We start from the raw sequence: 27,488 nt of genomic DNA on the forward strand, positions 1-27,488 counted from the left end.
AAAAACTAGATTCACAGTAAGAGCTCAAATCACAATTCCACAAATCCACTAAAAACTATCTGTGCAACTCTAGCTGGAGCGCTCATAAACTGTTCATTCCTAACAACACACATTTCACTTAATTAGCTACACTCCAGCCTTGGCTCTCCTTGGGACCTGGACATCCTTCAGGAAATGCTACTTACTTTAATTTAAAACGACAAACCACAAAAATATTAATAAAAGAACAAAAGCCAACAAACTCTACAACATCCCTACCATGTTTAGCTTCCACTTGCTGCCTTAGAAGAAGTTACTGTCTGTTTAATTCACTGTAAAATAAAACAAATCCAGTGCTCAATGCTAAATCCTTTGTCATGACCACAGTCTAGCTCTTGACAGGCGTTACCAAAATCCTGTTTCCTCTGACTTCATTGAGGACACGGTACATTAATCATTCTTAGAAAGTAATGTGCATATGAATTACTTCCAACCTGTACATGAGGACAAAATAAGGAAATGTGCATTTAGGAAGAGTACTACAGAATGCTTTCTGAATAGATGAAAAAGAGTGATCTCTTCTAAACTTGGCTCAACGAAGTAATTATTAAAATATCAGAATCAGGAAAAATATGAAAGGGCCTTCTCTTTGGGAAAACAAAATCTCAACAATGATAGAAACCCCAAGCAGCAGTCATATGGTCAGGTCTGAGTTTTGGGGATACAGATACTAGTGGGTTAGGGTTACAAAATATGGACTATTTAAGTTGCAGCAAAAAATTGATCTCTAACTTAAAATAAGTGAAATAATAACAAGCCATTACTATATACCATGCAATATTTAAACACTTTACATTTACAATTTTAATTAAGTTTCTGAAAAGGCAAAATAAAAGTAAAAGTTATAGAAAAAGGATAAAATATTTATAAGTGAAATTTAAGACATAAGATAGTATGAGTTTTAGTATAAACTCTGAAGAGCAGAAAGAAAGACTCTGAGATATATAGAACAGGACCACATTGTGACAGTCAATGGAAGGAGACTGTAAATTCATTTATTAATAAGGAGCAATTTTGTTAGGTTAGTTAAAGATAAATTGGATGCTTTAGGTAAAAAAATAAAAACCAATTAGGAATTAGATCAAGTCAGGAACGACAGAACAGAGACACAGTTATGGTTTTGAGTGACATCAGTGAAAAGTGAGAAAATGAAGACATGAAGAAGATAGAAAGGAAAACAATATCAGGAGTATTTAAAAAAACTAGTAATAGGGGATAACGGGTTCCATACCCTGATCCCATGGTTGCCATTTAAGGCAGTAATGGATGGTTGAATGTTCTTTATTTGACCCCTGGGAAACCAGGCTCTCTAATTTTCTTGTACCTCAGACTGTTCCTCTCAGTCTCCTCTAATGATGAGATTTAATGGATTTACACACCTTGTAAAAGTGGTACCATCCCAGGACTACCTCTCTCATTTACAATCACTCTGTAGAAAAGGAGACAGCAAACTATGATTATAAGGCAGTGGTCCTAGAACTCAGGATGTTTTTTATGTTTTTAGAGGGAAAACAACAGAAGAGGCAGCAGAGAGGAGTGAGGAGGAAGAGGAAGAGGTAAGAGGAGGAGGAAGAGCAGCAGCAGCAACTGAGACCATGTGTGGCCCACGAAGCCTAAAATATTTACTCTCTGATTTTTTACAAAAAAGTTTGCCAATCTCTAATCTAAAACTCTTCATCTAGCCCCAACCTTTAACACCACCTAAAGCTGATGCCTTTCGAATGGATACTTCTAGCTCTGGCCTCATTATGTACTTCACACGATGTATATATGAAATCGCCTTTTCAATACCAGATTCTAACAGTTACCTCAGCTTCTTGTGTCCAAATGTAAAATTCGTAGTAACTCCCCTATAATCTCTCCTCCAAATTTTCTCTATCTCAGTAAATGGTACGCTAAGTTATCAGGTGCTTGAGACAAATCACTGGAGTCATGCTCAACTCCTCTCTCTCTCACACTCTGTATCCAACCCAATAGCAAATCCTCTTGGCCTCGTCTCCAAGATATATGTACAAATCCACCATTTCTCAGCACTTCCAACATAGCCTTAGCCACTAGCCTCTCTCCTCCCGAGTACATAGTAGTGTCCTGTTATTCCTTCCTTGATCGTGCCTAAGCATCATCTACCCACCACATGTTCACCACACAGAAGTCAGAGAGATCCTTTAAAACTGTAAATCCAATCTTATAGCTTAATCTGATTTATGTTTACTCAAAAAAGCCTGAGGATTTCCCACCTCACTCAAAACAAAATTAATGGGTCTCCCATGGTACATGCTACTTATGACATCATCTACTACCAATCTCCCCCAGGCCTTCTCACCTCCAGCCACACTGACATCCTTGCCATTCCTCAAACACCCTAAGAGCACACCTGTCTGAGAAGTTCAGCACCTGATGTTCCCTCTGTCTGGAATACTCAGAATCCACAGAGCTCACATTTTAATTTATTAGAGACTTGTCTATTGTGGACCTCATCAAAAAGGTTTTCTCTTGACTTCCATACCAAATAGCACATGCCATCATTCTCCAACCCCCTTTTCACTGCTTTAACTCTCTACAGTATTTATCACCACCCAACAAAATGTGTGTGTATACAAGCATGTATAACTCCGTATACATACACACACCTACACCTATACACACACGTATGCTTTTCTGTCCCTCACTGTAATAGACACTCTGTGATAATAGGGACATTCTTTTAATTACCTATAAACATAGTTGGGTCATATTGGGCGCTCAGCATATATTTGTTAAATGAATATATGGAAGTATTGCATGAATACATACTACCTAACAAGAGATATCCAAAGACAATACAGAGAAGGTGAACAATTTTAAAAGAGAAGGTGAACAATTTTAAAAGATAAAGTAACCAAGAAAAATTATCTCAGATGAAGCCAAATGAGTTTGGATTATGGATATACGTAAATCACTCTAAAATGTCAAATAACAAAGGGAAGCATTTATGAGTGAAAGTGACATATGGAGGAATGTGATTAAGGTAACAAAGGGATGTGGGCCAACTGTCCTTAATCACTTCCAAAGGTCTGGGGCTAAAAAATGTTTTTTTGGAAAAATAGTTCAAAGTTAATAAACCATAAACCAGTGCCCTAAGATCTCATTTCCTCTGGCTTCCATCTGCCTGTGAACTCACTAACTCACCTGAGCAGCACTGTTTTGGGAATCTTTCCTCTAATATCCAAGGTTCTTCTCCTTGCTCGATCTTGAAGATCACTTCTGGCTTAGTAATGCAATTCCCTGTAAAGAAAATAACACAGGACTATGGCTGAACAGCCTGGCTTCGGGGACTCTGAAAAAATGATAGGGAAGAAATGTATAGCTTCAGGAGCTACCTAAAAGAGGTGCCTAAATGAACCAATCCTTAAAGAGGTAAGAATATAGCATTCTTTATAGTGGCCAAAAGGGATCAGTCATCTGATCCCTTGAATCTCCATCAGAAAATTCCACAGAGAGTTCTTATGTTTCATCAACTAAGAAATGCATGCTCCTCGTTCACATGGAGAAAAAATTCTTACCTACTGAGACAAGATGGCTGTAATTTTCCAGGATCACGTCTCTGTATAGTATCTTCTGAGCAGGATCCAGCAGGTACCACTCTTCCTGGGTGAAGTCCACACACACATCTTTGAATGACACTTGTTCCTGTAACAGTATATTCCTTTTCTATAATGAAATTGTCAGAGCTCTATGAGTGGTAAATATTTAAAAGAACCAATCTCTTTAGAGTTTACTAAAAATTGGTATATAGGATTGCCTTCTTTTATGCTATTCTATGTAGGAAAAAAGTAATATCTTGTACAAATTGAGTTTCCACTAAGGGGGTGGAACTAGTTGCTACAACTGTTATTCCTGATAAGGAGACATACATATTAACATTTATTAAATTAGACATTGTAGGAGCTAGCATTATGCACAAAGTAGAATGGGGTTACCAAGAAAATGTTCTTTCATATTATCTTTTATATTATAAAGTTAACTGTCACTAAAGAAGTAAAACTTTCCGTTGTTAAAATGAACAGAGGAATTAAAATTAATATGGTACGGGCCCTAACCAAGCTCAACCCGTGACTGATTAAAGTGACCAGTCCTGTACTCTACCTGCCCAACAGAGAAACGGATGAATCCTCTCTGCTAAAAGAGATCATTTTCTGGAGCCTCTACCAATATTTGTGTTGTTAAATACAATGTTTGGCATCCAATAAAAAATTTCATGTTATATGAAGAGACAAAGACCAAGGAAAAAAAGAAAATAAAAGCGTACCCATAGGACACTCAGATATTGGAACAAACAAGAACTTCAAAATGAGTTATGATTAATAGGTTCAATAAAATAGAGGAAAATATGAACAAAATAAATGAAAGGATGGGAGAAGTTCAACAGATATGTGGTATGTGTGTTGTGGAGAAAGAATTAATAGAGCAGGCCTGAGACTGCTATCCTCTGAACGATCTGCTACAAGGGTGTTCCTCGGCTGGCATCTGGGAACTTGGATTTCAGGAGGGTTCTTACCAGTCCTTAATAAGAATGGTTCACTGAACCTAAACTGTTTGTGTAAACAATATGGTTTTTGCTGCACACATACATTCCTTCTGGAGTCTGGAATTCTGTTATATGCTAAGCAGAAAGTACCTATGTTACTAGCCCCTGATAAACATGCTGAACACTGAGTGTCTGTTGAGCTTCCCTGGCAGACATTTCACATCAGTTGCCACATCTCACTGCTAGAGGACTTAGGTGTGTCCTGGGAGAAGACTCTTAGAAGCTTGTGCCTGGTGTCCTCTGGACTATGCCCATGTGCCTTTTCCCTTTGCTGATTGTGCTTTGTACCCTTTCACTTCAATAAATGATAGCAGTAAGTACAACTACATACTGAGTCATCTTAGCAAATCACTGAACCTGGTGATGGTCTTGGGGACCTCTGATACATGTGTATACAAACACACACAGATACATACATACGTGCATAAAATGGGCATTCCAAAGTTGAAAATTACAATATCTGAAATTAAGAACCATTAGATGGGTTCAAATCATATTAGAGAAAGAAGACACAATCTGAAACATATTCATCTAACAAAAGAGTATCAAAATACATACAGCAAAAACTGATAGAAATGAAAGGAGAAATAGACAAATCTAAAACCATAGTTGGGGTCTTCTATCTTGAGTGATTGAGCAGGCAGAAAATCAGTAAGTATACAGATGACCTGCACAGCACTATCAATCAACATGATCTAACTGGCATCTGTAGAATATTCCACCCAAAAAAATAAAAGACACATTCTATCATTCTATTCTAGCTCATATGGTCCATTCACCTAGATAGACCATAGTCCTGGCCACAAAACACACCTTATCAAATTTAAAACAATAGCTATCATATAAAATATGTTCTCAGACCACAATGGAATTAAATAGAAATCAATAAGCAAGAGATAACTGAAAAATCGCAAAGAGTTGAAAATTAAACAACATACTTATAAATAACCTGTAAGTCATACTTATAAATAACCTATAAGTCTAACCTATAAGTTTTAAATAACCTATAAGTCAACTTATAATAACCTATAAGTCAAAGAAGTCTCAAAATAAATTTTAAAATATTTTAAATGAAATGGAATAAAAATGAAAATACCATGTATCAAAATTTGTGCGATGCAGTGAAAGCAGTGCACAGAGGACATTTATAGCATCAAATGTATACATTAGAAAAGATTAAAAATGAAAACCCTAAGCTTCTATCTTAGTAAACTAGAGAAAAAAGGCAAATTAAGCCTAAACCAAGCAAAGTAAAGGAAATAATAAAAATTAGAATAAATCAATTAAATTGAAAATGTGAAAAAAATACAAAAAGCCAATGAAACTCAAAGTTGCTTCTTTGAAAAGATCAATAAAATTAATAAACCTCCAATCTAACCAAGAAAAAAAGAAAAAAGAGGCAAATTGGAAATCTCAGAAATGAAAGATAGGTTGACACTACTAAGCCTAATGACATTAAAAAAATAATAAGAGAATACTACAAATAATTCTATTCCTGAAAAATTGGTAACATAGATGAAATTGACAAATTCCTTAAAAGACACAGCTACCAAATTCACACAAGGAGATACAGATAACCTGCATAGACTCATTTCTGTTAAAAAAAAAAAAAACTGAATCAATAATTAAAACACTTCCAAAATAGAAAGAACCAAACCCAGATGGCGTCACTGGTGAATTCTACTGTACATTTAAGGAAAAAATAATAACAATTCTCCATAATCTCCTCTGGTAAATAACACCTCCAAACTCATTACATGAGGCCAACATTACCCTAATACCAAAACTAGATAAAGACATTATGAAAAAAATAAAGACTAATGTCTCTCAATAACATAGATGCAAAAATTCTCAAATATTGGCAAATCAAATCTGACAATGTATAAAAAGAAATACAAACCACAACCAAGTGGAATTTATTGCAGGTATGGAAGGCTGGGTCAGCATTAAAAAAAAACAATCAATATAATCCAACATATCAATAAGCCAAAGAAGAAAAATTACATGATCATATCAATTAATGAAGAAAAAGCATTTGACAGAATCCTACAGTCATTCATGATAAAAACTCTCAGCAAACTAGGAATAGAGGGGAACTTTCCCGACTTAATGAAGAAGCTAACATCATACTTAATGTTACGAGACTGGACACTTTTCCCCTAAGTGCAGGAACAGGGCAAGGATGTCCTGTCTTAGTACTCCTATTCAAGTCCTAGCTAGTACAGAAAGACCTACAACAAGACAAAACAAACAAAAAGGGCTTCCCTGGTGGCGCAGTGGTTGAGAGTCTGCCTGCCGATGCAGGGGACACAGGTTTGTGCCCCGGTCCGGGAAGATCCCACATGCCACGGAGCAGCTGGGCCCGTGAGCCATGGCTGCTAAGCCTGCGCGTCCGGAGCCTGTGCTCCGCAATGGGAGAGGCCACAACAGTGAGAGGCCCACATATCGCAAAAAAAAAAAAAAAAAAAAAAAAACTGAAAAATAAAAAACTGAAATGTGATTAGAAAGAAAAAATAAAATTGTCTTTATTTGAAGTCAACATTGTCTATGTAGAAAGTCCCAAAGAATCTACAAAAAGAAAAAGAAAAAAAATCCTGGAAGTAATAAGCAAATATAGCAACATCATAGGATATAAGGTCAATATTAAAAAGTCAACTGTTTTCCCATATCAGAATAAACAATTGGAATTTCAAATTTTTGAATGAAAAAAATACCATTTACAATATGACTACCAAAAACAAAGTATTCAAATATAAATCTAACACAATATATTTCAGGGATATGCAGAAAAACAAAAACTGATGGAAGAAATCGAAGATCTAAATAAATGGAGAGATATTCCACATTCATCAATCAGAAGACAGTATTGTTAACATGTCAATTCCTTCCAACTTAATCTATAAATTCAGTGAAATTCAAATAAAAATCCCAGCTATTTTGTAGACACTGAAAAAATGATTCTAAAATTTAAACAGGAAGGTAAAGGACCTAGAATAGCGAACGTAATATGGAAGAAGGAAAAAGAGGATATACATTACCTGATTTCAAGACATATAAAACTACAAGTAACCAAGACAGTGTGTTATTGTTGAAAGAGACATATAGATCTGTGAAACAGAACAGAGGTCCCAGGAACAGATCCACTGATATATAGTGAACTGATTTTTTTTTATTTTGTAATTGAGGTATAGCTGATGTACACTACTATATAAGTTTTAGGTGTACAACATAGTGATTCACAATTTGTAAAGATTATATTCCATTTATAGTTATTATATAATATTGGCTATATTTCCTATGTTGTACAGTATATCTCTGTAGCTTATGTATTTTATACATATTAGTTTCTACTTCTTACTTCCCTACCCCATCTTGCCCCTCCCCCTTCCCTCTCTCCACTGGTAACCACTAGTTTGTTCTCTATATCTGTGAGTCTGTTTCTTTTTTGTTATATTCACTAGTTTGTTTTATATAGTCAACTGATTTTTGACAAAGGCACAATGGCATTTAAATGGAGAAAAGATAGTCTTTCAACAAATGATTCTTCAACAACTGTACATCTATGCAAAAAAATGAACCTAGACACAGACCTTACACCTTATACAAATATTAACTAAAAATGAATCACAGACTTAGAAGTAAAATGCAAAACTATTAAATTTCTAGAAGACAATATAGAACATAGGAAATCTATGTGATCTTGGATTTGGTGATGAGTTTTTAAATACAACAGAAAAAAGCACATTCCATTAAAAAAGTACATGGGTTGGGTTTCATTTAAAATAAAATATTTTGCCCTGCAAAAGCCATTTGTAAGAAAATGAAAGGTCAAGCCACAGACTGGAAGAAAATATTTGCAACATATATATCTAATAAAGAAGTTACATTCAAAATACGCAAAAGAACTCTGAAAACTCAATAGTAAGAAAACAAATCACCTAATAGAAAAATGGACCAAAGATATGAATAAACATGTCAAGCAAAGACATATGGATAGCAGATAAATTTATGAACAAATGCTCAATATCATCTGTCATTAGGGAAATATAAATTAAAACAAAAATGAGATACCATGACACACCTACTGGAACAGTTAAATCCAAAACAATGACAACATCAATTTCAGTTCCAGATGCAGAAGAGGAATTCTGATTCACAGTTGGTAGGAATGTAAAATGATACAGCACTTTTGTAAAATTGGCTGGCAGTTTCTTACAAAGCTAAACAGTCTTAACATATGATCAAGCAGTTTCACACCCTAGCTATTTAAAAATGTATGTCTATGTAAAAACCTACATGTTTCTAGCAGCTTAATTCATAATGACCAAAAACTGGAAGGAACCAAGAGTCCATGGGTTAATGACTCAGAAATCACTTATACATGTATGCTGGAACTGAACAATTAAGTAAATGAAGTGCGGATGGTGGTAGACAGATTGCTGAAATGGGAGTTACAGACAAGCAAGGAGAGAATGCTAGAATGTTCCATGTGATAATGATTACAGCAGGGGACATCAGTGCGAAATAATACTTAGCTTAATGCAAACACAGACGGTTACATACTGAAACATTTATAGATATGTGTATACATGTGAGTTAGTATACATATATATTTTCTTGTTCAGTCAGCTGAGAGGGTCTCTAAGGAATTAGAAACCAGTAGCAATCCAGCCCCCCAATCTTGGTTTCTAATACCATGCTCCAATAAAAGGAACCAGAGCTCTTCAGGGAAAAATGGCTAATTGTAGGGCAGGAAATATAAGATGAGCCTGGAATATCTTCTACTACCAGAAAGTATAGAAGAAGTACTCAAACAAAAACACAATAATGGGGTACATCAGAAAGACACAGGAACCAGTTGAAAGTGCTCTATTTAATAACCAAGCTGAAACAATTTCAGCAACAAAATGACCAAGGTAGTACTGGACTATAAACAAGGTAAAAAATAACTAGCCGTGAGTTCATATTGATATTAAACACTGACTGAGTTAATAAATACACAAGTCTCCTGTGCAGAACTCCTAATAATTTATGTGGATACTCCACCATGAAGGAGGTGTAGCATAACTCCCCACTTTCTTCCAAAGGGTACAGTATGAAAACAGACGAAAAAAGAATAACTTTGCAGTGGAGAAAGTTGACCACATGACCTCAGCCACGTGATCAAAAGTGATTCATCATCTGTTGAAAAGTGAAAAGTCATGTGAAGAGCATTTACCCTGATAAGATGTTACCAAATGGCACTCTACCTCTGTGGCCTTTCTACATGAAAACAATTACCCCAATATAATCACGAGAAAAACAGCAGACAATTCCCAAGTGAGGGACATTCTACAAAACACCTGTCTTGTACTCCTCAAAAACTGACAAGGTCATCAAAAAACAAGGAAAGTCTGAGAAACTGTCACAGCCAAGGGGAGCCTAAGGAAACTTGATGACTAAGTGAAATGTGGTATCCTGAAGCAGAATACCTGCACGGAGAAAAAAAAACATGAACAATCATCAAAAGACAAATGATATACCAGAAAATAACTCATATAAAAGACAAGCATTAGTATCCCTAATATACAAAGAGCTAACCAGACATTGAAAAAAAGAAAAAAGCCAGAAACCTAAGAGCAAAATGGGCAAAAGATATGAACAGACAGTTCACAGAAATAGAAAAATAAGACACCTTTTAGATGCATGAAAAAAATCTTCAACCTCCCTCATAGTTAAGATAATTACAGATGTAAAGTACATAAAATACTAATTTTTACCTATCAGTTGCCAAAATCCAAAAGTGAACCACGTATTTCTATGGGAGAAGCTATGGAGAAAAAGCACTATCATGCAGTACCAATGAAAATACAAAATGATACTATCTATAATCCCACCAAAAGGATCAAGTTCATCAATTGTATTCAACCCTTTGACCTGGCAATCTCACTTCTGGGAATTTATCTGGTAGAATAAACCTACATGTACAAGGCTATTCATTAAAACATGGTTTGTAGTAGCAAAAGGTTGGAAATAGTTAATAACTAGTTTAATAAACTATGGAACATTCGCAATTGAATTACCATGTGATTGTTAACAAAGAAAGATGTTCTGTTACAGAAAGATCCCTGGGAATAGGCTGAAAAAAGAAGTGAAAAAAGGAAAAAAAAAAAAAGAAGAAGAAAAAGAATGGGAAATAGTGTATACACTCATTACTCAGTGTGGTTCCCTGAGCAGCAGAATCAACTCCATCTGGGAGCTGATTAGAAATGCAGACTCCAGGGCCCCACCCAGATATACTAAATCAAAATCTGCATTTTAACACGTTGCCAGGGATGTACAGGTGCATCTAAATTTAAGAAGCTCTAATAATAGATTCCCTTTTAAATAAAGGCGGGGAGCACATATTTTCTTTCAACTGAATAAAGAAACACTGGGAGGACAAACAAGAAATAGAAATAATGTATACTATAGTAGGGTGACAGTACACTGCAGCTCATCTGGGACTGTCCCAATATATGCCAGCTGTCTCAGCATAATTGTTAATAAAACTGCTTTCACTCTCAGTGAAAGTATCACAGTTTAGATGAGAAATAAATGGAGGAAGCATCAGCTACAGAGAGGATGGGGTGTGAATTTTTACTTACTTTTTTTTTTTTTCCATGTTTTAGCCGCACCAAGCAGCATGCGGGATCTCAGCTCCCCGACCAGGGATCGAACCCACATCCCCCCCACAGTAGAAGCACGGAGTCTTAACCACTGGACCAGCAGGGAAGTACCTTTACTTACTTCTTTTGTATCACTTACTTTTTTTTAAAACCATGTTAATATACTAACAATTTTTAATTATTTCATTTTTTAAAAAAAGACAAAAGCAGTCAGGAAAAATAGGTATACTGGGAAGGGCAGTTGGCTAAGGATAGATAAGCAGGGGATAAGCAATAAATCCAGGGATAAGCAATGTTGGGGCAAAAGGCAAAGCCAACTTCATGAGGGACAGAAGTTAGGAAAAGGAGAGCTAGGAGGGTAGTATCATAGACAACAACAGAGGAGACTTCCAAAACAAAGAGACTATGGATAATAGTACTAAATGCTGCAAAAGGGTCAAGTAAGACAAAGACAAAAACATGGATTTGATTACAATTTGGTGATCTTTTCCAGAACTGATTCAGGTGAGTGGTGGTGAAGAAGCAAGACTGCATGTATTAGGTGGAAATGGAAATGCAGAAACAAAAGCCAGGACTACCTGCTACTTAAGCTAGAAATACAAATGAGCTAACATGAGGTTTTATAAACCTTTAGAAACTTTAGAAAACGCATTTTAAGACAAAATGGCAATAAACAACAAAAAAAAACTCACCTGGGATTTGTTCATTTTTCACTCTTAGTGGAGGAGGGAGAGCTGAAGGAGAAGGAAGAAGGAAGTAAGAACTTGACCTGCCTTGTAGTTCCTGGATTCACCTGCCTACACAGCTCCACACACAAGATACTTACTTGTCCATGTGTGGCTCCGATTTATGTTGAGCTTAGACATGATACTTTTCACTGAGTGAATGTAAACATTTGTTTCTTATTGATTTATTACCAATTTAGGTTCTGTGACACAGAAAAATTAAAAACATGAGATGAGTTTAACATTGAACAGTAATCTAAAGGAAGGAACACTATGGATCTGCCAAAACTGATGTTGTAGGGGGAGAAAAACATCTCAAACCATATTGTTCATCTGGTTATCTGCTAACACCATTAATCCTATGAGGTCAGATAATCCAAGAAACCTCTGAAAAAAGGGATGGGAGTGTTTAAGGCAAATTCTTTTTTTTTTTTAATGTTCTCACCTGCTTACAATTTTCAGAAGGATCTTTTAATAAAAAAACTAACTTTGACCTAACAGTCACAAAATGGGCAGTGGCCCACGAATCTGCAGACCTGACTTTCAACCTCGATTCTACCACTAACAAATTGCATGACGTCAGGCACTCACCTTCTCAGGCTCAATTCTTTTTTTTTTTTTTTTTTTTTTTCATTTTTCAAGTAAGCAACAGATAACCCAAAAAGGACCTGCCTGCACTACCATCCTGTGCGTCTATCCAGCCGGGGAGCAGGAACCTCAGCATTTCTCTAGATGCCATGAAAAATGGGACACTGAGGGCGGCTCACCTCAGGAAAGAGTGACTGGAGAATGAGGGGAGGAGGAGGTGTTAGGGACAGACAATGACAGAATTTCCTTAGCTATGGCTGGTGAGCCTTTCAACCCGGACCATGCCTTCACAAACTCTCCAAACAGGTGACATTTCCTGTGCAGCCTGCATGCCCACCCATCTCAGCTCCAGCTCACCTCTCTCTTCTTAAATTTGTCTCAGACCTTCCACCGTCACACAGCCTTCGATGGCTTCAGGATACCGTGTCATGATTATACACAACAAATAACAAATGAATACATAATAAATAATAACTTGGGATCTGGGTGATGTTAGAGCCAGGAAAAGGCCTTGGTGGCTAGCTGGTTTAGCCCCCTCCAACCCCATTTCACAAACGAATTAACTGAGGAATGGAGGCCCTAGAGACTTATCCAAGCTCCAGCCGCCTGTATTACATACAAAACAATTAAATACAACAGCAGCCAACAAAACGTGAGCGCTCAAAACAACACAGTGGGGCAAGCACTCCAGATATCTGCATTTTACAGCTAAGCAAGACAAATCTCCCAGCGGCTATTTGGTCCAGGAAATTCATGTATTTCCGAGCCCCTTCCTGGGGCAGTCGTTCTCTCCCACATCCTCCCTGCGCCCCGTAATCCCAGCACGTCACTACGTAAAGCACACACACGCGCGCACACACACCCACACACAGACAGACACACACACAGAGACACACACACACAGAGACACACAGACACACACACACACACACACACACACACACACACACACACACACACACACACACACACACACACACAAACACACACACACACACACACGTCGCGCACGCGCACTCGCTCTTCCCCGCATTCCTCGCCCCTCCCCGCAGGCCCAGATCACACGTCACGCACGCGCTCTCCCCTTGACAACCCCGCTCCCTCCCCGCGGGCCTAGCGCACACGTCACGCACGCGCACTCCCCACGGGCGGCCACACGACGGCGCCGCCCGCTCAGCTCAAGGGCTGAAGAGCTGAGGACCGAGCGAGCCCGAGAGTCCGCGTTTCCGCGCGGGACTCCGGCCTCTCCAGGCAGAGGCGCCGCCGCCTGCAGTCCCTTCAGTTCTGCAGGCGCCGCAGACTCCTGGGGTCCTGCCGATGTTCGCGGGGCTCCAACCTACCACCCGGCACCGCTGCCTCCGCCGGCTCCCCGAGCCGCGCGGGGTCCCCTTGGCCCTCGCCCCCACCCTCTGGGGCTCACCCGCAGCTCCCTCGCCGCGTGGACCTGGAGGCCAGGGATTGTTTCCCACGAGGGGCTGGAGGCCGGGGAAGGACGAGCCGGGAGGAGAAGGCGGGGATGCACATGCGCAGAGGGAGGGAGCAGCGTGGCGCGGTGGCGGCGAGTTGGAAGTTGGCTTCTGGCAGCTTGGCTTGGAAAAGTGGCTCTACCTTTAGAAGGAATGCCTCACTCCTAAATTGTACAAAAGTAAGCTAATAGTAGTACAGTACCTAGCTAACGGTTTTTATGAAGATTAAGGGCGTTTACATTGTAAAAGCACTTAGGATGACGTCTGGCACATAAATTGTTCAGTACGTTTCTTAAGATTACCTTGCCCAGTATACGCCATGCGCACTCCTTTAGAAATCAGCTGGGAGAGTTTCTGCCTTGTTGACTGGATTGAGATATTACTCTCTGATATATTCACTCCTGCTACCTGGACCCTGGATTCTGTCCGTGTCCCAGAGATGTATGTCAAAGCAGTGTGCGTTTTCGACTAGACACAAACCAAGAGAAGCAAAGTGGTACATGAATTTAATTTATGAACGTGGACAGATGTTATTTTAGTTTTGATAAATTTATCTTCTATAGTTTAGACAGTAAATCTATGTAAACTAAAATAATATCTGTGAGCAGCCTAGTTATTCCGCGGAATGAGGAAAAAAGCAACCTAGCAATTCAGTATTAATAATAAAAACTGTTCCTATGTAAGAAACTGTTCACACACCAAACTTACGAAGAAAGCACTTTATCATCTCTCAGAAATGCTTTACCTGGAACCAAATATACATTCTTTTATGTGGGCATCCTCATGACATTTTTAGCACAGTATGAGCATATGGGTGTATTATTTTATGATGAACTTTTCATAAAAGAATATGTAGTTAACTCTTTTTGATCAATGTCATTTAACTTTTTTTTACTACAGATTTACAGAAGAGTTGCAAAGATAGTTCCCATATACTCTTCACCCAGTTTCACCTAATTGTTAACATTTATTTATTTATTTTTATTCGGCTGCATCAGGTCTTAGTTGCGGCACACATGGGACCTTCGCTGCAGCGTGAGGATTTCTCTAGTTGCCGCGTGAGGATTTCTCTAGTTGCCGCGCGTGCGGGTTCAGTTGCCCTGTGGCATGTGGGATCTGTTCCCCCACCAGGGATCAAACCTAAGTCTCCTACATTGGAAGGCGTATTCTTAACCACTGGACCACTAGGGAAGTCCCTTTAATTGTTAACATTTTACATAACCATGGTTACATTTACCAAAACTAAGAAAGTGATACGGGTACAATTGTATCAACTAAACTACAGAGTTTATTCCGAGTTCATCAGTTTTTCCATTAATGCGGTTTTACTGATCCAGGATTCAATCCAGGATACCACAGTACGTTTAATCATCAAGTCTGTTTGGTCTCGTCCCATCTGCAATAGTTTCGTGGTCTTTCCTTGTCTTTCATTACCTTCAGATGTTTGAAGAATAGTGGTCAGATATTATGAAGAATGTCCCTGACTTTGAGTTTGTCTGATGTTTTCTCCTGATTGGACTGAGGTTATAAATTTTTAGAAAGAATACCACAGAGAGGATGTGTCCTACCTATATATGAGGGGACACATGATATCAACACAACTTATATTAACCTTGGTTACTTGGTGAAGGTGGTGTCTGACAGGTTTCTCCACTATATCTTTAGGATTTTCCCCTTTCCAATCTATGCTTAGGTGTGGGTTACTAAGTCCAGTGCACTCAGTGGGAGCGGAATAAGCTCCATCTCAAATTTAGGGTCATATTTTTAAATCACCACATTTAGTAGTAAATTTGGAGCGAGAACCTTTAAGGCTATGCAAATATACTATTCCTACTTAGAGTTTTGGCCACTAATTTTAGCTTTCACTGGTGGCTCTTGCCTGCAACAGTTATTACTGTGGTGTTCCAATTGGTGATTTTATATTTCACCTCTTTCTTCTATATTTATTAACTGAGAATCCCCTGTAAGGGAAAACTTTCATTTCCAGCATTTATTTATTACATCATTTATTTATATCAGTATGGATATTTATTTTATTCCCAACCATGGTTATTCAACCCACCTTCTCACTCAACCATTGGCACTCTCTGATCTGTCTTCTGTTCTATAATTTTACCCTTTTCAGAATGTCAAATGGAATTACATGTATCTCCTAGGTTTGGCTTAGCAAAATTCATTTAAGATTCATTCATGTGGTTGCTCCCTTTTTTTTTAGGTCAGTTCCTTTTCCCTGACTCTTTTAATTTCATCCAATACTATTATGTTATTATGTTGCTCAAATTGTTCTGTGTTTGGGCATTGAGAGCTATCGTAGGTTAGCTTTTGGATCCTCTTAAAGTATTCTTATCATTTTTAAGAAATAACAGTTTTATTGAGATATAATTCATATAACATACAACTCACTCATTTAAAGTGTACAATTCAGTCGTTTTTAGTTTATGCACAGATAAGAGTGATCATCACCACAGTCAGTTTTAGAGCACTTTCATCAACTCAAAAGAAACCCCATATGCTTTAGCTATCATCCCCCTATACCTTCATCTCCGCAATGCCATGCAACTACTAATCTATTGTTGTCTCCATATAAATGGAATCAAACAATATGTGGCCTCTTGTGACTGATTTCTTTCACTTTACATAATGTCTTTCAAAGTTCTTCCATGGGCTTCCCTGGTGGCACAGTGGTTAAGAGTCCATCTGCCGTGCAGGGGACATGGGTTCGAGGCTTGGTCCAGGAAGATCCCACATGCTGCGTAGCAACTAAGCCTGTGCACCACAACTACTGCGCCGGTGCTCTAGAGCCCACGAGCCACAACTACTGAAGCCGGCACACCTAGAGCCTGTGCTCCACAACAAGAGAAGCCTCCGCAATGAGAAGCCCACACACCGCAACGAAGAGTAGCCCCCGCTCACTGCAACTAGAGAAAGCCCGCACGCAGCAATGAAGACCCAACGCAGCCAAATATAAATAAATGAAATAAATTTATTTTAAAAAGTTCTTCCATGTTTTAGCACGTATTAATACTTCATTCTTTTTTATGACTGAATAATATTCCCTTGTATGGAATATTTTTGTTTTGTATCAATTTTCTTTATCCCTTCATCAGGTGATGGACATTTGGATTGTTTCCACCTTTTAGATATTGTGAATAACGTTGCTATAAACATTCATGTATAACTTTTGCTTGGACATGTTTTCGTTACTCTTGGGTATTTACCTAGGAATTAAATTGGTGATTCACATGGTAACTCTATGTTTAATATTTTCAAGAACTGCCAGACTTTTTTCCACAGTGGCTTCACAATTTTTCATCCTCACCAGAAGTGTATGATGGTTCCTATTTTTACACATCCTTACACACACTTTTTTTTTTTTTTTTGGCCATGCCACGTGGCTTACAGGAGCTCAGTCCCCCGACCAGGGATTGAACCCAGACCACGGCAGTGAAAGTGCCAAATCCTAACCACTAGACCACCTGGGAACTCCCCTACACAGACTTGCTTTTATCTGATATTTTATTCTAGTCATCCTAGTGTTATGAACTACAACTGCACTGTAGTCTTGATTTGCATTTCCCTGATGAATAATGAGGATAAACCTCTTTTCCTAAGTTTATAGGCCATTTGTATATCTTCTCGGGAGAAATTTCTATTCAGATCTGTTGCCAATTTTTAAATTGTGTTATTTTATTGTTCTTTTAGTATTGAGATGTAAAAGTTTTTGGTGTAGTCTAGATGCACGTCTCTTATCAAATATATGATTTGCAAATATGTAATCCAATTCTTTTTTTTTAAACTGATCAAGGCAAATAATTATCTATTTATTTATTTATTGGCTGTGTTGGGTCTTAGTTGCAGCACGCGGGATTTTTCATTGTGGTATGCACGCTTCTCTCTAGTTGTGGCGCCCAGGCTCCAGAGCGGGTGGGCTCTGTAGTTTCAACACGCAGGCTCTCTAGTTGGCGTGCGAGCTCAGTAGTTGTGGCACGCGGGCTTAGTTGCCCTGCCGCATGTGGGATCTTAGTTCCCTTACCAGGGATCAAACCCGCGTCCTCTGCATTGTAAGGTGGATTCTTTACCACTGGACGACCAGGGAAGTCCTTGTAATCCAGTTCTGTAGGTTGTCTTTTCACTCTCTTGATACTGTCCTTTCAAGCACAAAAGTTTTGCATTTCAATGAAGTACAGTTTATATTTTGCTTAGTTGCTTGTACTTTTGGTATCATGTCTAAGAATTCATTGCCAAATCCAAGGTCATGCAGATATACCCCTATGTTTTCTTCTAAGAATTTTATACTTTTAGCTCTTACATTTAGGTCTTTGATCTGTTTTGAGTTAATCTTTTCCTATAGTATGAAATAAGGGTTTAACTTTATTCATTTGTAAGTGGCTATCTGGTTGTACTAACACCAGTTTTTTTAAACTTTATTGGAGTATAATTGCTTTACAATGTTGTGTTAGTTTCTGCTGTATAACAAAGTGAATCAGCTATACGTATACATATATCCCCATATCCCCTCCCTCTTGTGTCTCCCTCCCACCCCCTCTACCCCACCCCTCTAGGTGGTCGCAAAGCACAGAGCTGATCTCCCTGTGCTATGCAGCTGCTTCCCACTAGCTAGCTATTTTACATTTGGTAGTGTATATATGTCAATGCCACTCTCTCACTTCATCACAGCTTACCCTTCCCCCTCCCTGTGTCCTCAAGTCCATTCTCTACATCTGCATCTTTATTCCCATCCTTCCCCTAGCATCTTCAGAACCATATATAATTTTTAGATTCCATATATATGTGTTAGCATATGGTATTTGTTTTTCTCTTTCTGACTTACTCTAGGTCCATCCACGTCACTACAAAAACTCAATTTTGTTTCTTTTTATGGTTGAGTAATATTCCATTGCATATATGTGCCACATCTTCTTTATCCATTCATCTGTTGATGGACACTTAGGTTGCTTCCATGTCTTGGCTATTGTAAATAGTGCCGCAGTGAACATTGTGGTACATGACTCTTTTTGAACTATGGTTTTCTCAGGGTATATGCCCAGTAGTGGGATTGCTGGGTCGTATGGTAGTCCTGTTTTTAGTTTTTTAAGGACCCTCCATACTGTTCTCCATAGTGGCTGTTTCAATTTACATTCCTACCAACAGCCAGCACCGTTTATTTTTAAATTATTCTTTCCCTATTGAATATTCTTGACACACTTGCCAAAAATCAGTTGCCCACAGATCTATGAGTTTATTTCTGGACTCTTAATTCTATTCTGTTGATCTATATTTCTATACTTACGTCCATACTTCACTGTCTTTGATACTGCTTCTCTACAGTAAGTTTTAAAATTCATAAGTGTGAGTTTTCTTCTTCAAGATTGTTATGGCTGTTCTATGTCCCTTGTTAATCTATATAAATTTTAGAATCAATTGTCAATTTTTATGAAGAAGCCAGCTGGGATTATGGTAGGAATTGCATCAAATCTGTAGACTAATTTGGGGAGTATTGACATCTTAACAATACTAAGACCTGTGATCTAAAACTTTGGGCTTTTTTGGAACTTCCCTGGTGGTCCAGTGGTTAAGACTCCACACTTCCACTGCAGGGGGCACAGGTTCAATCCCTGGTCGGGGAACTAAGATTCCACATGCTGCGTGGCCAAAAAAATAAAATAGAATGAATAGTTTCTTTCCTTTAATTAGATTTTTGTTTCCTTTGATCAATGTCTTGCAGTTTTTAGGTGCAAGTTTTGTAATTCTTTTGTTAAAGTTATCCCTAAGTATTCTATTCTTTTGGTACTATTGTTAAGTAGTATTGTTTCTTTAATTTTGTTTTTAGATTGCTCATTACAAGTGTATAGAAATAGAATTGATTTTTTTATATTGACCTAGTATCCTGGCACCTGGTTGAACTCAAGTATTCTTTAGGATTTTATATATACAGGATAATGTCATCTGCAAATAGAGATTTACTTCTTCCTTTCTTTTCCTCTCTTTTCTTTATTTTTTTTTTTGACCACACCCCTTGGCTTATGGGATTTTAGTTCCCCCACCGGGGATCAAACCTGGGGCCCTGCCAGTGCGAGTGCTAAGTCCTAACCACTGGACCACCAAGGAATTCCTACTTCTTCCTTTCTAATCTGTATGATTTTTATTTATTTTTCTGGCCTAATTGCCCTGGCTAAGGCGTGTAGTACAGGGGTCCCCAAGCCCCAGGCCACGGACTGGTACTGGTCCATGGCCTGTTAGGAACTGGGCTGCACAGCTGGAGGTGAGCGGTGCGCGAGTGAACGAAGCTTCATCTGCTGCTCCCCATCACTCCCCATCACTCGCATTACCGCCTGAACAATCCCTCCCCATCCCCCAACCTTCTGTGGAAAAATATTCTTCCATGAAACCGGTCCCTGGTGACAAAAAGGCTGGGGACCACTGCTCTAGTACACAGTTGAATAAAAGTGGAAATAATTGGCATCCTTGAATTATTATTGATCCTAGGGGGAAGGCATCCAGTGTTTCATCATTAAGTATGATATTAGCTGTAGGTTTATATAGATGCTCTTTACCAGGTTGAAGAAGTTTCCTTTTATTCCTAACTTGTTGAGAGCTTTTATTATAAAAGGGTGTTGAATTTTGTCAAGTGCTTTTTCTATGTGTGCTGAGATGGTCATGTGGTTTTTAGTTTTATATTATTGATATGATATATGACATAGATTATTAAATGTTAAACCAACCTTGCATTCCTGGGGAAAATTTCGTCGTGATTTATAATTTTTTTGTATGTTATGTAAGATTTAGTTTGCTATTCTTTTGTTGGGGATTATTATGCCTATATTCATAGGAGATACTTGTCTCGTTTTTATTTTTATTTTTTGTCATGCCTTTGGTTTTGTTTTCAGCATAATACTGACCTCACAGAATGAGTTGGGAAATGTACCATCCTCTTCTATTTTTTTGGAAGTGTTTGTGAAAAATTGTTATTGAGTCTTCTATAAATGTTTGGTAGAATTCATAGTGAAACCACCTGGGCCTAGGCTTTTCTTGCTGGTAATTACTGATTAGTGACTTGATCTCTTTACACGCTGTAGGTCTGTTCAGATTGTCCATTTATTCTTCAGTCAGTTTGGATCCTTTGTGTCTTTCTAGGAATTTTTCCATTTGTAGTAAGATACCTAATTTACTGGCATACAATTGTTCCTAGTATTTCTTTTTGTTTGTTTGTTTTGTTTTTTTGTTTGTTTGTTTGTTTGTTTGTTTTTTGCGGTACGCGGGCCTCTCACTGTTGTGGCCTCTCCCGTTGCGGAGCACAGGCTCCAGACGCGCAGGCTCAGCGGCCATGGCTCACGGGCCCAGCCGCTCCGCGGCATGTGGGATCTTCCCAGACCGGGGCACGAACCTGTGTCCCCTGCATCGGCAGGTGGACTCTCAACCACTGCGCCACCAGGGAAGCCCCCTAGTATTTCTTATAATCTATTTTTATTTGTTTCTGTAAGGTGGATAGTAAATTCCTCTTTTTTATTTCTGATTCTAGTAATCTGAGTCTCCCCTATCTCACTTCCTCCCTTCTCCCCTCATCCCCCCATCTATCTAGCTAAGGGTTTCTCAGTTTTATTGATCTTATCAAAGAACTGGCTTTTTGTTTCATTGATTTTCTCTATTGTTTTTCTATTCTGTTTTATTAATTTGTGCTCTAATCTTTTATTATCAGTTCTTTCTACTTGCTTGAAGTTTATTTTGCTCTTGCTTTTTAAATGTCTCAATTTGGAAGGTTGGGTTACTGATTTTACACCCATCGAGGAGCCCATGGAGGAGCCAACCCAGAGTTGCCTCATCAGAACAAAAGGAAATATCACCCAGGAAATTCCCAGAGTTTCATAAGCACTGTCAGGAACCAGGGTCAAAGACCAAATATTAGAAGAGAAATGCTTCTGGTGTTCTTATCACTTAGGAATTTTCAAGTGTTTTAGGAGCCCTGTGCCAGGAACTGGGGGCAGAGACCAAAATATATTTTCCATTATCGCACAGGCCCAAATAAACAAGTCTCATGATGCAGCCCAAGAGATCTTGATAAATTAGGCTAATTGACTCTCTTCTTCCTGCATTCAACTAGAACTTTAATTTATTTACCTCCAGATTTATGAGCATTTCTTCTGTGTGGAGGGGTTGTTACAGAAAAATTTTGTATGTATATATATATATTTTAAATAAATTTATTTATTTATTTTTGGCTGCATTGGGTCTTCGTTGCTGTGCGTGGGTTCTCTCTAGTTGTAGCAAGCGGGGGCCACTCTTTGTTGTGGTTCACGGGCTTCTCATTGCAGTGGCTTCTCTTGTTGCAGAGCACGGGCTCTAGGCATGCAGGCTTCAGTAGTTGTGGCATGTGGGCTCAGTAGTTGTGGCTCGCGGGCTCTAGAGCACAGGCTCAGTAGTTGTGGTGCACGGGCTTAGTTGCTCTGTGACACGTGGGATCTTCCTGGACCAGGGCTCGAACCCATGTCCCCTGTACTGTCAGGCAGATTCTTAACCACTGCACCACCAGGGAAGTCCCTGTATGTATATATTTTTGAATTTTTCAAATATATTGAGCCTAGAATAGGGGTAAAGAGAGAAAGGATAAGGTCCTGGATTGTTCTTGAAACCCAGGTTGCTGTCTTGTGCTCAAGTAGGTCAACTTGGTGACCTCCAGGATGAACGCTTAGGGCCATAGTAACCTGCTATCCTAAGGGAGAGGCTCATAACATTGTGTGAGTGACCATCACAACTATATTCAACATGAGCCAAGACATAATTAAAAACACTATTGTTGAGAATATTTGTAAATATATGCGTGTGAATCAAGAATGGCACCACCTTGGCCCTACTGCTCCTACTACATTTACTTTAAGGGGGAAAACTTGTACGGGCCCTGAGGCCTGGAGTCTCCTCAGGCTTGAGGATTCTCTGAGTTTCTAAGACCCCTGAGGCCCCCAAATCTTGTGGACTAGGCATGTGAAGGTATATTAAAAACTCTCTCATTGATTTGGTAGTACCAAGAATGCTCCACGGGTGCTGGGAGCCTAGCAACCATGGGGAAAGGGGCAGTGACTTATGCTTACTTAAAAGAATATACTACATTCCTGAAGACACTATCTATCCTCTCAGGATATTGTCTTCCAATTGGCAACATAATTGAGTCTTTAGTAAGCCATTCCACCTTTCAAGTTAGGCCAGCTCCTTCTGGGTAATAGAGTATGTTGTAAGACCAGTTAATTCCATGGGCATGAGCCTTTGCTGTGAAATGAGTTTCTTGACCAGATACAATGCTATGAGGAATACTATGAGGTTGATAAGACATTCTTTGAGACCACAAGGGGTGGTGCTGACAGAAGCATTACACGTAGGGAAGGCAAATCCATATCCAGAATGTGTATCTATTCCAGTAAGAATGAATCTCTGCCCCCTCCATAATGGAAGAGGTCAAATATAATCAACCTGCCAGGAGGTAGCTTGCTGGTCCTCCCAGATAATGGTGCCACATCAGGAGTTAGTGTTGATGTCTGTTGTTGATGACAGATTAGACACTTAGCAGTAGCATTAGCCAAGTCAGCCTTGGTAAAGGGAAGTCCATGTTGTTGAGCCCATTCTTTTTTTGCCACCCCATGCAGCCTGCAGGATCTTGGTTCACGAGCCAGGTCAGGCTGAAGCTCCTGCGTTGGGAGCTCCAAGTCCGAACCACTGGACTAACAACAGAGAACCTCAGACCCCAGGGAATATTCATCAGAGTGAGGTGTCACGGAGGTCCTCATCTCAGCACCAAGACCCAGCTCTACCCAACAGCCTACAATCTCCAGTGTTGGAAGCCTCAGGCCAAACAACCAGTGAGATGGGAACATAATCCCACTCATAAAAAAAAAAAAAAAAAAAAAGGAGGAGTTACTAAGAAAGAAACACAACAGTACTTCTTTTTATATTTGCCTATGTAGTTATCTTTACTGGTATTCTTTATTTGTTAATACGGCTTTAAGTTACTGTCTAGTGTTGAGTATCCTTCCTTTTCAGGCTAACAGACAGTTTAGAATTTCTTGTAGGGTAGGTCTACACTGACTTAGCTTGGACCAAACTTTAATCAGGCTTCTCTCGCCCTCACAAGCCCCAAACTTTGGCTGTCCCCCAGTGTGACCAAGCACAGAACTACAGAATATATCCTCCCATCCCTTAACAGCTCATTCCAAAAAGGGCTTAACAGAGTCAGACAAATTTCCAGTCAGACTACCCCATCACGCTGTTTGTTCACCTCCTCCACTCACTCAATTTCCTCTCGAGTTCCCCGCTAATCCTTCTTATTCCTCCCTAGAAATGAAAAGTCTTTTTCTATTTAATTTTGAGACGCTTTCCGATCCTTAAGTCAGGGCATTATTTCTACTGCAGTAGTCTTTTTTAGAGGCTTCTCTTAACCCGAAGCCTGGATTTATTTTTGATATCCAACGTGCCATCTTGCTATCTTTTTCACTGCTGAGAGAAATGCTACCATATACTGTTTACTTTTAAACAGTATCATCTTATTGCTAGTATTTCCTAGTATTTAATTCATTTAATTTCCTAGTATTTAAAGTAACTTTCCTGTTCATATTCATAATTCACATTGATTTACAACTTTGCTTCCTTGGGTAGCCTGGTGTTTAAAAGGCACACTGGCTGTGAGACTGTTTTTATGAGGTACTAAAAGAACTCAGGGCTGCATACAGTAGAAGTGATAACCCTAGCCCACAATCTCTGAATTGCTAAGGAACAAAAATGTTACTGAAATTCTTTCAATGTACTGGGCGAGCAGGCTTCTGGGAAATGGAGTCTGGAAGTTCGTGAGCTCACCGCGCATGGTCACGGGAACCGGTCTCTTTTTCGCGTCTCCTTCTGCGCATGTCTGATAGCCTGGAGGCTCTGCCTCTAGAAAGCCTCGGGACGATTGTGGCAGACGGTCACGGAGCGTCCGGGTCTGCGCGCCGCTCAGGGAGCTGGTGCGGCCCTAGTGGGAGTGGCGGGCGAGGCAGAAGGGTTGGACGAGGGCCGGGGGGAGGGAGGGGGCGGCCCTGCGCGGCTCCAGGGAGTAGGCGGGGGGACTGCGGTGCCCGAAGGTGGGGAGGAGCAGGACCCGCGGCGTAAGAACCTGAGAGGGCAGGTGGTGGCGGCCTTGCTGGAGTTTCTTTCTGGAGAAGTCGTCGGCGTCGGGCGTGGGGACGCCAGACCTCGGTGAGGCTGCAAATTCCGCGACGCAGGCCGCCTGGTCTCTGCGGCCACGGGAGTGGGGCATGTGCACATACGTGATGGGTGCGCCCTGCCCGCGAGTGGGGGGCGGGTTTGAGGGGAGCTTGGGTGCAGGGCAGAACTAGGTATAAAGGAATTATCTGGGAACGTTACCTACGTGAGACTTCATTCTCTCGTCTGTGAAACTCAAGATATTAATAACGTGCCTCGTGGGGTTGTTCAGAGGATTAAATACCATAGCACAGTGCCTGGCAGTAAATGTTAGCTACCGTGGTTCATAGAAATAATTCTTCTTACTCGTTACTTTATGGCTCACAACCTGTCACTTAGGTCAGTATAACTCTCCCCACTGTAGCAGATTAGAACACTGAGACTGAGAGGACAGTTATATAGACAAAGCCACAAAACTATCAGATAACAAACTAGAAGGCATACTCAGATTTTCTCCGAATGTCATGGTCTTTCGCATTTACTGTCTTGGTTATAAAAGCCAGCATTGCATCCTCCCCAGAACTTAGCAAAAATAATTTGACGTGTGAAGAAATAATTTGAACGGTTGAGTATTACTATGTAACAGCTCTGTTTCTGGGATTTCTAGATGTCTTCGGAGTCCTGGGGACAGACAGCATAATTGTTTCTGAGTTAGTTCTGTAACAGTCTAGTTTTGTGTTCTGAGCAGCCTTGGTTTGAGTTTATTGAAGGTCCGACCTGAGATTCTATGGAATAATGGATACTAAGAGTTGAACTGCGGGCCTGGGTGAAGGTTCCAATGAAAATGAATTTGTTCCTTAGGTGCATTTCTCATCTACCTTGGAATAAAGTACCTCTTGTGAAGTAAGGAGGAGTCTCTAGGAACAGAATCTGACGTGGGAGAGAACCACTCCACCATTTGAGCAAGTGTCTTAGCAGAGGCAGTAGTTCCTAGAAGGGAGCAGATCCCAGGTTTGCACCGCCTGCTCAGAATGAGTGAGATTTGGATGTTGCCACATTCAGAAGTCGTCACAGGCTGCCTGATGGAGGAAAGTCTGGACAAGTTTTCAGAAGGCAGGGGAACTGGGCTGAGAGGAATGAAGGAGGGTTAGGCTACTCAGGAAATATAAGTTCATTGGAGAGCTTTTGAGGACATGGTGTGAGGAAAGGAGCTTTACAGCTAGATTGGAATGAATTCTGTTTTAGCAATCCCAGTTAAACCCGCACTCTATTTTTCACTCACTCATCCCAGATTCTGAGCTCTTAGCACAGTGAATCTGGCATCTAAAAATACGCTGATGATTTTCTTATACAAAACAGTATAAGAAGAACTTTCTATTTGTCTTGTTAAAAGTTGGGAAAAATTGGTCCTGAGGGTGTAAATGAATTTCCCTGGCTTTGTGTTAGTGGCAGAGCCAAGAGTAGATGTTGAGTCTCCTGATACCCAGGCCGGTTGCTGCTGCATCATCATTGGTAAAATGTTTCTTAAAAGGCAGTCTTTTGAGGATCTATATATACTTTTTTGTATTTTTTTTTTACTTTTATCCATATTAAAAATTTTTTTAATTAGTTGATTTTTAAAATTGAAGTATCATTGATTTACAGTGTTTCAGGTGTACAGCAAAGTGATTCAGTTACACATATATATATTCTTTTTCAGATTCTTTTCCATTATAGATTATTACAAGATACTGAATAGCTTTATATATATAACTATATTTTATAGTTCCCTGTGCTATACAGTAGGTCCTTGTTGTTTATCTATACACATACTTTAGAAAAACACTTAAAAAGTAGCCTTGAAATGCCTCCTTCCCTTTTTCCGTAGCTTTGGGTGAATTCTCTACCTCAAGCAGTAAATAAGAAAATATATGTGTACATTACAACATTTGCTGTATATCTTAATGAAAGCTTAGTGTTCCTTCATTTAGGGTATTGTTATTTGACCAATTTCCTTGTAATTTTTAAATTTCTTTGAAATAAAGGGGTACATATATTGTTTAAAAAAAAGTAGAAAATAATTACATTCACCCAGTGAAAAATTGCATACCCAAGCTCTGCATGACCATATCACAGTCACACATAGACATGTGAGTACTTTTTTTCATATGTCCCTTCCTGCCCCTTCTGCAGGATGAAAAGGATATTCTCCCACATAGAAACATTTTACCCGGGCTATTTTTGTAGCCATTTAAATAGGCAAATCCGGGAGTTGCAGGCAGTCTATATCTCTAATGACTTTATTCCTCTCTTTCTG

At 39.4% G+C, this 27,488-nt stretch overlaps 2 protein-coding genes across 31 annotated transcripts in view; one reads left to right on the forward strand and one right to left on the reverse strand.

Annotated features, from left to right (window-relative positions):
* Positions 1 to 14,096, reverse strand: part of ZNF248 (zinc finger protein 248) — a 43,140-nt gene extending 29,044 nt beyond the window's left edge. For 26 of the 30 annotated variants that reach the window (XM_019935933.3, XM_073793615.1, XM_073793627.1 and 23 more), the window contains exons 1-4: positions 12,080 to 13,980; positions 11,946 to 11,987; positions 3,582 to 3,729; positions 3,208 to 3,303 (exon numbers count right to left, since the gene is read on the reverse strand). In XM_019935933.3, coding sequence (XP_019791492.1) covers positions 3,208 to 3,303; positions 3,582 to 3,729; positions 11,946 to 11,960 — 259 coding nt within the window. In that variant the 5' untranslated portion in view covers positions 11,961 to 11,987; positions 12,080 to 13,980. The other 4 variants (XM_073793618.1, XM_019935931.3, XM_033841790.2 and 1 more) reach the window with 4 other exon arrangements.
* A 10,982-nt stretch (positions 14,097 to 25,078) lies between these two features.
* The window catches only part of ZNF33B (zinc finger protein 33B), a 34,313-nt gene continuing 31,903 nt past the window's right edge, over positions 25,079 to 27,488 (forward strand). Inside the window, exon 1 of the mRNA XM_033842136.2 lies at positions 25,079 to 25,246. The gene's annotated coding sequence lies outside the window, so the exon portion shown is untranslated. The remainder of the gene's footprint in view (positions 25,247 to 27,488) is intronic.

Source organism: Tursiops truncatus, chromosome 16 (genome assembly GCF_011762595.2).
Source record: "Tursiops truncatus isolate mTurTru1 chromosome 16, mTurTru1.mat.Y, whole genome shotgun sequence".
Lineage (NCBI taxonomy): Eukaryota > Metazoa > Chordata > Mammalia > Artiodactyla > Delphinidae > Tursiops > Tursiops truncatus.